Consider the following 13381-nt stretch of genomic DNA (forward strand, 5'->3'; position numbering starts at 1 on the left):
ACTATCCACAGTTGAGGTGTATAGTCCCATCATTTGCCAGTGAGAAGCATCGGTGCCATAATTCTGCGGATCCTGCGGAATCCCTCTGTGCTTAAGTTTCCGCCTGTTACTTGATTTGTGTCATTCTGGAGAATTAGCTGGGTGCATCCCCAATATCACTATCAACAAGCATGCATGCACCATTATGTATTGAGCCTTTTTGAAAAGCTGGATTCCCAATCACTTCTTTTTCAGAAATTTGGATGAAAACTACTGTCGCAACCCTGATGGAGAAACAACTCCGTGGTGCTATACGACCAACAGCGAAGTGAGGTGGGAATACTGTCAGATCCCGTCCTGTGAGTCCTCGCCACTGTCCTCAGAACATTTGGATGCCCCAGGTAAGCAAGGGGAATGAGAGCTTACCGAGGGCCCCGAGGCATTCTGGGTTTTTCCACTTCAGTGGTGCCACAGGACACAGTAGCTTTGTATATAGTTTCCTTCTGCTCTGTTCAGAGAGCATGCTGTATGATTTCAATTATTTTGAATTTGTTGAGGCTTGTTTTAAGGTCGAGAGTATGGTTGTCTTGGTGAACGTGCCCTGTGCTCTTGAAAAGCAGGTAGCTCTGCTGTTGTCGGGTAGTGTTCTACGAAGGCCAGTTAGGACGGGTGGGTTAGTGTTGTTTCGCTCTTCTGAATCCTTCCTAATTTTTGTTTTTATCTCTGTTCTATAGATTTCTGAGAGATGAATGGTGATGTCTCCAACTTGAGCTATGGATTCGTCCATATCTTCTTGGTCTTGTGTTTGCTTTATCCATTCTGGAACTCTTTGTTAGGCAGATATACATTTAGGATTGTTATGTCTTCTTGAAGAAATGACCCATTCATCATTATGTAATGTCTCCCCTTATCTTTGGAAAGACTGCCCGCTTCAGTCTGCTTTTACTTGTAGGAATACAGCCCTTACAGCCCCATTTTCACTATTGTTTGTATGATACCTCTTTTCTCTCAGCCTTTTAACTGAGATGTTTAGCATTTGCATTTAATGTAATTGCTTTATTTTTATTCTTATTTATTTTTAATTTTTTAAATGTTTTTATTTGCTTTTGAGAGAGAGAGAGAGAGAGATCAGGGGAGGGGCAGAGAGAGAGGGAGACATAGAATCTGAGGCAGGCTCCAGGCTCCGAGCTGTCAGCCCAGAGCCTGACACAGGGCTTGGACTCATGAACCGTGAGATCATGACCTGAGCCGAAGTCGGACGCTTGACCAACCGAGCCACCCAGGTGCCCCTAATATAATTGTTAATATGGTTGGATTTAAAAGTTGTTTCTACTTGTCCTGTTTGATTTTTGTTATTTTTTTCAATCCTCCTCTGCCTCTGTGTTCACTCAATATTTTTGATTCTCTTTTATCACCGCTATTTGCTTATTAAACCAATTTTAATGTTTTTACTATTTTTTTCCAATATCTACAATGTCCATCTCTAATATCACATTCCACCTTCAAATGATATTAGTCTCCTATATTTGAAATGCAAGAATCTTAGAACACTGTATTTCCACTTCCTCCCTGCAGTGTTGTGCTACTGTTCCCAAAGGGCTTCCTTCTACTATGTTATAAATCTCACAATATATTGATACTATTTTTGCCCGAATAGTCACCTTTTAAAGTGATTATAAATTAAAGTGCTTATGTTCTTCATTTCTTTTTGAAGATTCAAATTTCTATCTGGTATCCTATTTCTTCTGTAAAAAAAAACTTAACTGTTAACATTTTTTGTAGTACAGATCTGCTGCTAATGAAGTCTTTCAGCTTTTATATGTCTTAAAAAGTCTCCATTTTGCCTTCAGTCGAAAAAATAATTTTGTTGGGTGTAGAATTCTAGGCTAATTTTTTTTCTCTCACTACTTTCATGATATTCTGTTTAGAATAGCTTCTGACCAGAAATCTTATCTTTGTTCCTAAGTATTTCATACTTCTTTTTTCTCTGGCTGCCTTCAAGATTTTGTCTCATCTTTGGCTTTCAGCAGTTTCATTGTGGTGTGTCCACATGTGTTGTCCATTTATTTACATTTTGTATCTATCCTGCTTGAGGTTCTCTGAGCTTCCTGTATGTGTGGATTGATGATTTTCATCACTCTTATAAAATTCTCAGACATTATTATGAAACTATTTTTTTCCTGCTCTCTCTCTTTGTTTTCCTTTTTTAGACTCTAATTACCCTTTCATATTACCTCATACCTCTTATATATTCTTCTTTTCCCTTCCACTTTTTTCTCTCTTTGTGTGTCAGTTTAGACAATTTCTTTTTTTTAAATTTTAATTTATGTATTTGAGGGAGAATGACTGGGGGAGGGCAGAGAGAGAGAAGGAGGACAGAGGATCTGAAGTGGGCTCTGTGCTCACAGCAGTGAGCCTGATGTGAGGCTCAAACTCATGAACTGTGAGATGATGATCTGAGCCCAAGTGAGACACTTAACCATCTGAACCACCAGGAGCCTCAGTTTAGATCATTTCCATTAACCTATTTTCAAGTTCTCTGATTCTCTTTTCAGTTGTGTCTAGTCTGCAGATCAGCCCATCAAAGGAATTCTTCGTCTCTAATATCATGTTTTTTAAATTTCTATCATTTGCATTTTATCCTTTCTATCTCTGCTGAAATTCTTCACCTATTCATATATCTCGTTCACCTTTCCTATGAGATACTTTAGCATATTAATCATAGCTACCTCACAATCTCTGATAGTCTGCTCTGGTCATCTCTGAGTCTGGCTCTATTAATTTCTTTATTACTGGCTTTTTTAGTGTGCCTTGTTATTTTTTTATCCAATGTGGGACATTATGTGTAGAAGAATAGTAGCAATGGCAGTAAATAGTACTTACACTTTGAAATGGACACCCTCCTTCTGTAAGCATCTTGTGTGGGTAACTGAGTCAATCTAATCAGAAGATGAACAGAATTTGAGTTGTCGTTGCTGCTTTTACTTTAAGCAGGTTTCACATTCCTCATATCCCCTTCACATTCCTTCACATTCCTTACAGTAAAGTTTGGGGGTGCTCAAGAGTTTTCTTAGGATTCTTAATCCGGTCTTAGTTTTTAGCAGTCACTACATGCTTGCATCACAGAGAGCTCTTGCTCTAAACCTGATTTTAGTGATAGACTGCTATTTCTTGTTACTCAATGCTAAGCTTTTGGTGGAGGTAGGCATTCTCTACCTTCCTGATCTACCCTCAGTCTTAGATGGACTCTGTACACTTGGGCTTTAAAGGTAGTGTTTTCTTAATGTTCTTGCTCCTTCTTTCCATGGAACTAAATTCCAACTTGTATCTGTGGTGGGTCTTAAGTGGAAGAGTACCAGACTTCTGCTCTGGGTCAGTGAACGATTCTGAGCACCGGAGAATTCCCTGTCCCTTTTCCAGGGGAATAGATCTTTACCTGTATCCCTCCTTGAGAAGCAATGGACATTTTGCCTGCACTCTTGGGTGCAGAACTATTTCCTGCCCCATCTCCCATCAGATTAAGGCTTTGGCTTTGTATAAGCAAAAGGCCTGGGGAAACACACACACACACACGCACACACAAGGATTTCATTTCTGCCCCCACTGGAAGCCAATCATCATGTGCAGCTTACACTATTGAATGTGCCTCTGGGATCCTACCCATCTATTCTCATGAGCAGCCAGTGGACATCCAAGAAAAAGAACTTGCACATGAGTGCAATTTCCAATTAAAGTACTCTGACCCATTTGTTTTTTCCTGAATTTTAAATTAAATATTTACAAAAGAAAGTACGTGATTAAAATTCTACAGTGTGATGGATCTATTGTTTTCTTTACAAGTCCATCTGACTGCCAATATGGAAAAGAAAGCAAAGTTAATTTCAAGAGACTACTGTTCTGTTTGTGTCATGAATTGCTTCACATATCTCTGTTCTAGTCATTACTTAGTTGATTTCTTCTATTTCAGTTTCAGTACCACCTGAACAAACTCCTGTGGTCCAGGAGTGCTACCGAGGCAATGGACAGAGTTATCGAGGCACATCATCTACTACTATCACAGGAAAGAAGTGTCAACCTTGGTCATCTATGGTACCACACCGACATGTGAAGACCCCAGAACGCTACCCAGACGCGTATGTCTTTAATTTTAACCACAAGAGGAACAATAGCCAAACTAAATTTCTGTTAGAAGGTCCATGCTTTAAGCTAATGTCTTAGAACCAAATTTCTCTTTCACACTCTGGCTCCAGAATGTGAGGCAAAATGTCTTAGGCACCTTGCCTTTGAGCAAAAGCTCTGAAAGTAGAGACGTTAGAAACTGGCTATCTTTCCTGAGTAGTTTTGTGAAAGAAAAGGAAGATGTGTAGAGGTGTTACAGTCACACCAGCAGAAAGCTCAGGAGAGCACATGACCAAAAACTTAGAAACAGAACCATTCTCTAACCCCTGCTAAAGATCAATGAAATCTTTCAACTATGGAGTTTTATCATTCCAAACTGCAACCTCTGAAGTGGACTTTATCATTGGATCACAAATATTTATATATATATATATATATATATATATATATATATACACACACACACACACATATATATATACACACACACACACATATATATATACATATATATATATACACACATATATATATTCAAGTATATATAAAATGTAATATATATCACTTAAGTTGTACTGACACACGGCTCCTGAGCACAAGTGGTCTGCAGGGGTAGGTTGCCAGGACATGAAGAGCAAAAGCAGAAGGGCAGATGAAAGTCAGGGAGTATACAGATACCAATAAGCAAAACAGGTAGAAGGACAAAAACAAGCATTTCTGCTGTAAATGTTTAGAAAATGTAAGGAAAAACTATTTTCACATGACGGACAAAAGGTGTCACAGGACTGAGAACTTTTAGAAAGGGAAATAAATTAGTAGGTAGTAAGTTAGTTATAGGATTACTGAAGCTGCAGGGGTTTTGTAGGCTGGGGAATAATGAGGAAGGATCCACGAAGAGAAGGAGCCGAAAGAATATGCACAGACCTCCTTAAATCTTTGGCTGAATAAAAAGGTGCACCTGCACAGGGAAAGATTCCATAAAGTTTGCAGGACAAAGAACAACTACTGAAGAAAGAACAACTACCAGGGAGTGGTGAGATAAATGGAGATTACAGAACTCACACAGCATTGGGAGATTCTGTGTTCAGAGATTTGAGATCCTGAGTAGCCAGAGAGGGGAGACCTCATGGGACACCGTGAACATTTAGTCAAGACTATAGAAAAGTCACACTTTACGAGTAGACTTAGTGTATTCCTAAAGTAAAGGCTATTCTAGAAACACCCCAGCAAAGCCTAAAAGCAATCTTAAAAGGATCAAAATAATCTCTATGTAATTAACTACTTGCCACAAGTAAACTCAACTCTCTTTAGAAGAAAACGACAAAATCCAGTCACTCAGTAATGTGGCATCCAATAATGTCTGGCATAAATTTAAAAATTACCAGACATGCAAAGATCATTAAATGTAATCCAGAGCCAAGAGAAAAATCAGTCAACACAAGCAGACCCAGAAATAGATAAATTTTAAAAAGATATTATAATTGTGTTTAAGAATTTAAAGGAAAATTGAATATAAAAGAGAAAAGTCGATATTCTAAAGATAAAGGAAAACTATAAAAGAAGCAAATGGAAAAGGCAGGATTAAAAAAAATATATACATCAAATAAAAAGTACAGTGGATGATCTTACCATCAGGTTAGACATTACAGAAGAAAATCTTTGCTTGAAAACAATGTAGTAGAAGCTATACACCCTGAAGCACAAAGTCAAAAAAAAAAAAAAAAAGACTGAAAGAAAATAAAGGAAATAAGGATCTCTAGAAAAATATCAAAAGTTCCAATATATGTGTAAATCAAGTCCCAGAAAGAGAGGAAAGAGATATTGAAACAGAAAAAAATACTTGGAAGTAATGATGGCTGAAATTTTTCCCAATATGAAGAAAATTATAAACTCATAGGTTTAAGAAGCTCAATGAATCATAAGTAGAATTTCAAAATTTTATCAAATATTTAAGGAGAAATAATACTGATCCTTTATCATGTAAAATGGTGGAGGAGGGAATACTTATCAATTCAATTTGTGAGGCCCAAAAAACTGAGATACAAAAAGTAGACAAGAATATTGCTAGAAACTACAGAACATGATCTGTTGTGAACATAGACAAAAGAGTTAACAAAAAATTAGTAATTTGAGTGCAGGATTGGTTTAACATTTGCAAACAACCAAACGAATCCAACGTGTCAACAGAATAAAAGTGATATATCATATGATGTTATCAATAGATGTAGAACAAAATTAGACAAAAATTAACATTCATATGATAAAAAAAGTTTTAGCAAACTGAGAATAGAAGGAAATGTCCTCAATTTGATCAAGGCCATCTACAAAAAACCTCCAGCTAATATATTAATGGGTAAAGATAAATGCTCTCTCTATAAGACTGGGGACAAGAAAAAGAAATAAAGAGGCTAAAGTTTAGAAAGGAATCAGTAAACCTATCTTTATTCACAGAAAACTTGATTAATAATACAGAGTCCTAAGGACAAAAATAAGTGAGCTTTTCAAAGTCGAAATATACAAAAGTATATACAATATCAATGTTTAAAAAATCCATTGTATTTCTATACACTAGAAATAACCAATTGGGAAAAGAAAGATTTTAAAACAATGTCACTGACGATGGCATCAAAAACAAAATATTTAATGATAAATTTAACAAAGTGTGTACAAGAACTATATACTGCTTACTACAAAATGTTGAGAAAAATTTAAAAGATCTAAATATAGATATACTATGTTATGGATTACAAGAGTCAGTATCAATTCGCACCAAACTGATCTTTGGATTCAACCTACATTCAAGCAAAATTCCTGCAGCTTTTTTTTTTTTTTTTGAAAAAGAGACAAAATCTGTAGGCAAGGGACCTAGAATCAGCAAAACGATCTATAGAAGAAGAACAAAGTTGGAAGACATATCCATCCTGATTTAAAGATTTACTATCAAAGTACAGTAATCAAGACACAGTGGTAATGGCAGAAAGGTATACAAATAGAAAAGAGGACGGTCCAGAACCAGACCCACATACACATGGTCCATTGATTTTCGATATGATGGCAAAGCAAAGCAGTACAGAAGGGAAGTCTTTTCCAAAATCATTCTCGAACAACTGGATATCCAGGTGGAAAAACAAAACCAAACAACCCAAACCTTGACTCTTCTTACCTCAAATTAGAGAAAACTCTTAGACCTGAAGGTGCAGGCTAAAACCTAAGCTGAAATACAAAGCTTCCAGAATATTTTCATATCCTTAGGGAAGGGAAAATTTTTTTTAGACAGGACCTAAAAGGCAGAATAAAAGAAAAAAGAATGTATATTTTGGACTTTAACAAAATGAAAACTCCTGCTCACCGAAAGTCATTGTTTAAAAAAAAAAAAAAGGTAAATCACAGACTGAGAGAAAAATACTCTCAATTCATATATCTGCCGCATGGCTTATATCCAGAATATATACATATTCTTCCTACTTGCTAATACAGAAACAAACAACCTAATAAAAATGGACAGATGAGTTCATTAGGCATTCCACAGGGAAGATACACAAACGGCCATTAAGTACCTAAAAAAATGCTCAATATCTTAGCCATCGAGGAAATAAGAATTGTAACCACAATAACCAATGGCAGTGGCTGTTATTGAAAAGAGGAAAGACTGACAACAATCAGTGGGGCCAAGGTTGCAGAACAACTCTACCCGCCGCCCCGTGTTCTGGGTAGAGTAGGAAATGTACAATCATTTCATGTGGAAATCAGTCTGCCCAGCAATAAGAAAAGGAATCAGTAATTGGTGGTATATTCATACAATGGATATCATTCAACAACAAAAGGGAACAAGCCACCGATACTCTTAAATAGCTCAAAAAAATCATCCTGAGGAAAGAAGCCAGACACAGAAACGTACGTACCATGAGTCCGTTTTTATGAGGTTCTGGAAGAGGCAAATCGGGTTTATGGTGAGAGAAATCAATAGTATTTCCTCCCCCAGAGGGGCAGCAGAGATACATTGAACGCTGACCCCGCTTTCTGGGGGGATGGGAATCCCGTATAATCCCGTATAATCCCGTGGGTTGTACAGGTATATGTGGTCAACAAAACTCATCAAACTCCCTTGAAGGTCTATGCATTTCGCTCTGTATTAAGTATACCTCGATTCTAAAGAAGAAAGAGATCAGGGCCCCATTTCAAAAGGTAGAACTTTCGACACATCCAGTTGCTTGGGGGCCTCTCTGAAGGGCTTCCTCGGATTGTTGGCCAGGCCCCGAGACAGTCACTTGCCTGTAGTATCCACAGACATAGTGCTGGATTCCCATAATTCATAGTATGTTTCAGTTTTCTCAGCAGGTTGTGGGTCTGAACTCGAAAGAGGATTGCAAAGCTGAGAAATCCCAGAGGCTGGGGCAGTTTGGGGGGGGGGGGGAGGGGGGCGGCAGGGACCGCACTGCCCAGTGTTCCCAGGTTCCTCACCTGCTGTGCCTCTTTCCCAGTAGTCTCTGACTCTCCCGTAAGCCCTCAGCCCGGCTGCTGCACCCTCACATCTCCTTTCACCCCTGCTTTAGCATCGTCTGCCTCCCTCCATCCTATGTGGCTGCGGCTGCAGCGAGGGAGTCCCCAATCCGCCTGCCCCCACCTCTGCATTTCCCCAGAAGGCATCCTTTAGAGAAACACATTCTGCCTGGGAGCTAGTTTTCCAGGCGAGCTTTTCTTAATCTTTCAAAGCCCAAGCCCACGAGATGTACCTGAGAGGCTATTTACAGTGTTTTCATGCTAAGTGCACAGCATTTTAGCAACATGGTGAACCAGTCGATGGAGGGGGCTGGCCTGGGAGTGTGGTCATGACGTCACTCCTCAGGGGAAATATTCAGTTCCTAGTTACATAGCTCTGTGTATTCATAAGATAGAGATAGAGATATATTTGTATGTGCATAAGAAAAAAAAATCTAAAACATCTGCTTTAAAATCAGTATTGGTTATCCCTGGGGAAATGTATATAACATTCCCAGGGAAAGGAAGACATTCAGGTACTTTCTTTTACACATTTAGGTATTATCTGTTTTTATATGAAGTGCATATAAACTGTATTATTAAAGTAAAAATTATAAGCTATGGTTTAAAAACATTTTTTTAAGTTTATTTATTTTGAGAGAGATAGAGACGGCATGAGTGGGGAAGGGGGATAGAGAGAGAGAGTGAGAGACTCCCAAGCAGCCTCTGCCCAACACTGGGCTCGAACTCATGAAACCGCAAGAAGGTGACCTGAGCCAAAACCCAGAGTTGGGTGCTTAACTGAGCCACCCAGGCGCCCCTATAAGCTGTGCTTTAAATGTACCCCGTTGTTTAGAAGTTGAGAACCATCTGTGCTTGTCATGATTATAATAGCAATTGGCACTGAGGTACAGGTAAGGGAACGATTTCAAAGTCACTATCAATCAGTCTATAGTTATAACAAAAGTCTGGGAGGGCCCCAGAAGATCCTCCACCTCTCACGCCCTGTATTGTGGACTCCACAGCGGCCTGACCATGAACTACTGCAGGAACCCAGATGCCGACAAGAGCCCTTGGTGTTACACCACCGACCCCAGTGTCCGCTGGGAATTCTGTAACCTGAAAAAATGTCCGGACAGAGAAGAGAGTGCCACCAAGTCCCCGACTGTTTCCCAGGTTCCGAGTGCAGAGGACCCTTCCGAGTCAGGTGAGAAGTCCGTGCCCTGACGTCCACACACCTGGGCATCAGGAGGATGCGAGGTGGGACGTCTCTTGGAAGGGCTTTATTGCTACAAGCAACTGAGCCCCGGCTGACGGTCGGCCACCGGAGGCCACAGCCGCTACTGCCCGTGTGACGTGGGTGGGCCACGTTTTAAGGACTTGCAAACCAATTGGTGGTGAGGGATGGATGAAATGTGAGCCTGAGGAGACTGAGGGGCTGATCATGGCAGCACTGGCCAGGATGGAATCTGCTGGAACACCCAACGCTCACCTCCTCCATGGAGAAGTAGAAATGATTAATTCGGGTTTGAATGTACTGAGTTAGGAAGGCTCAGAAGGCAGTTGGGTGAGGCTCCCTGACACAAACCTGGGAAGGTGGATGTGTGGCTTGCGGGGTGCCTGGGCCCGAACACAGGGTTGTGATTGTCATCCGAGGAAAATAATCACGCTCCCCTGTGTTTCCCTGGCCCTGGGAGTGTATGTAGCTCTGAGCGCTTAGCACCTGCTTCTGGGCTTGTCTCCCCTCGGCCCCAGCATGGAGACTCAGGGGTGCAGGGCCCATCTGGCCACATTCAGGTAACTCAAACACCTCCAGAGGGTAATGACTAAAACAAGAACTTTGCTGGAAGTTGAGACCCCTCTCCTTGCTGAGATGGGCTTAGTTCCTCTGAAATGCTCACCTCCCGTTCCCTTGACCAGGCTGAGTGCATCTCTCTTTCCTCTCTCTCGGTGACACCCTAGGCTCTGGGCCTGTCTGCATATCCCTCCTAGATAGTACTTGAGATGACCCCCCCATGGGTCTCCCTCATGCCTGCCTCACCTTTGGTGTGCGGGGTAACTCCCCTCCCCTGGTCCTGGCAAACACCGAGGTTCCAGGCTTCCCAGATGGCCCCCCTTCTTGGCAGAGAAGCTAGCTGGCCCAGCTTTTGTTTTTTGTATTTTCCAAATGGCCATCAGAGCACTGGTGCCCTGGGTCCCCCTATGGGGTATGTATCATGTTCTCGGCGGGGGGGGGGGGGGGGGGTCTTGTGGAAGCTCCCTTTCCCGAGGCTCGAGTTGAAGATGGGCTTGAGGAAGAGGCCCCAAGTCATTTCTTTAGGAACCCTTTCACCGCAGAGGGTGGGAACTCACAGCACAGCTCCAGCCAAGATAGACTTGTTTATAAAATCCTTTTCAGTCCGCACTCTTTTTATCCACCCTTGATGAGAATGGGGTGCCCAAGGGTCGCCTGACGGCTCACAGAACTACCTGCGTCTTGTCAACCCTCCACGTGCTAAAACTCCCCTTGTTACGAAATTGACCTAGTGTCCTAGCCAAAATTCCCATGCTAACATCTTGGCTTGTCATTATTTCCCAGGCAGTAGCGTTTCCAGTAACATTTTAAAGTAGTCAGCGCTCACTGGGATTGTCAGCATTCCAGGGCCCTGAGAATGTGACCGCAGGATCTGTCGTCAGAGAATCCGCGCAGGCTGTATATCTTCCTTGCCATCCCGGAACCGCGCAGGACATATCACCCCCCCCCCCCCATTTTCTTTTCCCTACAGACTGCATGTTCGGGAATGGCAAAGGATACCGGGGCAAGAGGGCAACCACCGTTTCGGGCATCCCCTGCCAGGAGTGGGGAGCCCAGGAGCCCCACAGACATGGTATTTTCACTCCTGTGACAAATCCACAGTCAGGTCTGGAAAAAAACGTAAGCTACTTTGATTTGGACTCTATTTGGCCTTCTGCTGACCAATCTTTGCAAAGAGGATTGGTCCTGTGGTACAGCAAGGCAGCTGGACAGGTCCTCGGGGGCGGCAGAGAGGATTAGGAGAGAACTCAGGAACTCAGCCTCCGTGTAACTGGCATCAGCACGTGGCAACGACCCTTTCCAAGGGCAAGCGGACCTCCGGGCTTGTGGCCACTGGGCTCAGGCCCCTCACTTCGTCTGTGACCTTTAACATTGTGGGCTGTTTCTACTTTCTCACGTTTGTCTTCTACGTTCTGGTGGTCAAGGGTGACTTTTGTGACATTTTAGTCAAATTTTTCTAGAAAAAAATGTGGATGGTCCATTAGGACTCCACGCGGTAGGATTTTTCCTAGTCTCACCCACTCTGTGGGGTGGTTTATGTGGGGGGTCTATACAGGACAGGAAAAGAAAGACATCGCCTTCCTGTGGCTTGACCCTGTTGGAATGTGCATGGTTGCTGAGAACAGTTTCTGGAACAAGAGCAGATGGGCGTCACTGGGGAGGACACCGCAGAGGTGAACCTAGGGATGAGTCAGTCGTGTCCCACGGTCCACTTTTGCTACTGTTTGGTCTCTAAGAGGTCCGCTGACACAGGCTGCTGGAGGGGCGGCCCCTTTCTATCACCTCTACCCAGGGCACCTGGGGGGCTCAGCCAGTTGAGCGTCTGACTTTGGCTCAGGTCATGATCTCACAATTCATGACTTTGAGCCCCACATCGGACGGGCTGCTGTCAGCGCAGAGCCCAAGTTGGATTCCGCTATCCCCCTCTCTCTGCCCCTCCTCTGCTCATGCGTGCTCCCTCACTCTCAAAAATAAAATAAACATTAAGGAAAACCTATAGCACCTCAGGGCGCCTGGGTGGCTCAGTCGGTTAAGCGTCCGACTTCAGCTCAGGTCATGATCTCACAGTTCGTGGGTCCGAGCCCCACGTCGGGCTCTGTGCTGACAGCTCGGAGCATGGAGACTGCTTCGGATTCCGTGTCTCCTTGTCGCTCTGCCCCTGCCCAACTTGTGCCCTATCTGTGTCTCTCAAAAAATAAATAAATGTAAAAAAAAAATTTTTTTTTTAAAGAGAAAAACCTATAGCACCTCTACCTTAGCCCCTCGGGGGTTCTATCCACTCACAGGGGGCTTGACCGATGTCAAACTGAGTCAGAAGCTTTATAATATCCTAAAAAAATAACCTTGCCCCCTACTGCAAAAAACTAAGAACACTACTTTTTATCTTTTTTTTAAGCGTGTTTATTTTGAGAGAGTCAGAGAGATTGAGCAGGGGAGGGGCAGAGAGAGGGGGACTGAGGATCTGAAGTGGGCTGTGGGCTGACAGCAGAGAGCCCGAGGCGGGGCTTGAACTCTTGAGCTGATAGATCATGACCTGAAGCGAAGTTGGACGCTTAACCGACTGAGCCACCCAGGCGCCCCACTACGCAGCTTCTAACGACAGCAGTGAAATGTCTGTCTGAATACCTTCTCTGCCCTGCTGTGCCCAGCCCTCCATACACCTGCCTTTTGTTTTCAGTACTGCCGCAATCCCGATGGTGATGTCAATGGTCCTTGGTGCTACACGATGAGTCCAAGGAAACTTTTTGACTACTGTGATGTCCCTCAGTGTGGTAAGTTGCTTGCCTTTCTGGAAGGAGATGACTTCTTGGATAAATGCAGCATCATCTCCCCGATACAGATTTGCAAAAGGAAGGCTCTGAGCTGAGTGCGTCGGGTGGGCTGCCCTCTCTTCATCCTGGGCCTCTTGAATCTGTCCTCCTGGTGGCCCCATTGGTCAGGGAGTCCCCTTCCCTGACACCTGAAATAAAGTAAATACATCATCTTTGCAAAGAGCAAACTTAGAGGTGA

At 42.6% G+C, this 13381-nt stretch overlaps 1 protein-coding gene across 1 annotated transcript in view; it reads left to right on the forward strand.

Annotated features, from left to right (window-relative positions):
• PLG (plasminogen) overlaps positions 1-13381 on the forward strand; it is a 42653-nt gene that overhangs the window by 18002 nt on the left and 11270 nt on the right. Inside the window, exons 9-13 of the mRNA XM_027056504.2 lie at positions 235-380; positions 3947-4112; positions 9603-9784; positions 11343-11491; positions 13050-13143. Coding sequence (XP_026912305.1) covers positions 235-380; positions 3947-4112; positions 9603-9784; positions 11343-11491; positions 13050-13143 — 737 coding nt within the window. The remainder of the gene's footprint in view (positions 1-234; positions 381-3946; positions 4113-9602; positions 9785-11342; positions 11492-13049; positions 13144-13381) is intronic.

This window comes from Acinonyx jubatus, chromosome B2, assembly GCF_027475565.1.
Source record: "Acinonyx jubatus isolate Ajub_Pintada_27869175 chromosome B2, VMU_Ajub_asm_v1.0, whole genome shotgun sequence".
NCBI classification, from domain to species: Eukaryota; Metazoa; Chordata; class Mammalia; order Carnivora; family Felidae; genus Acinonyx; species Acinonyx jubatus.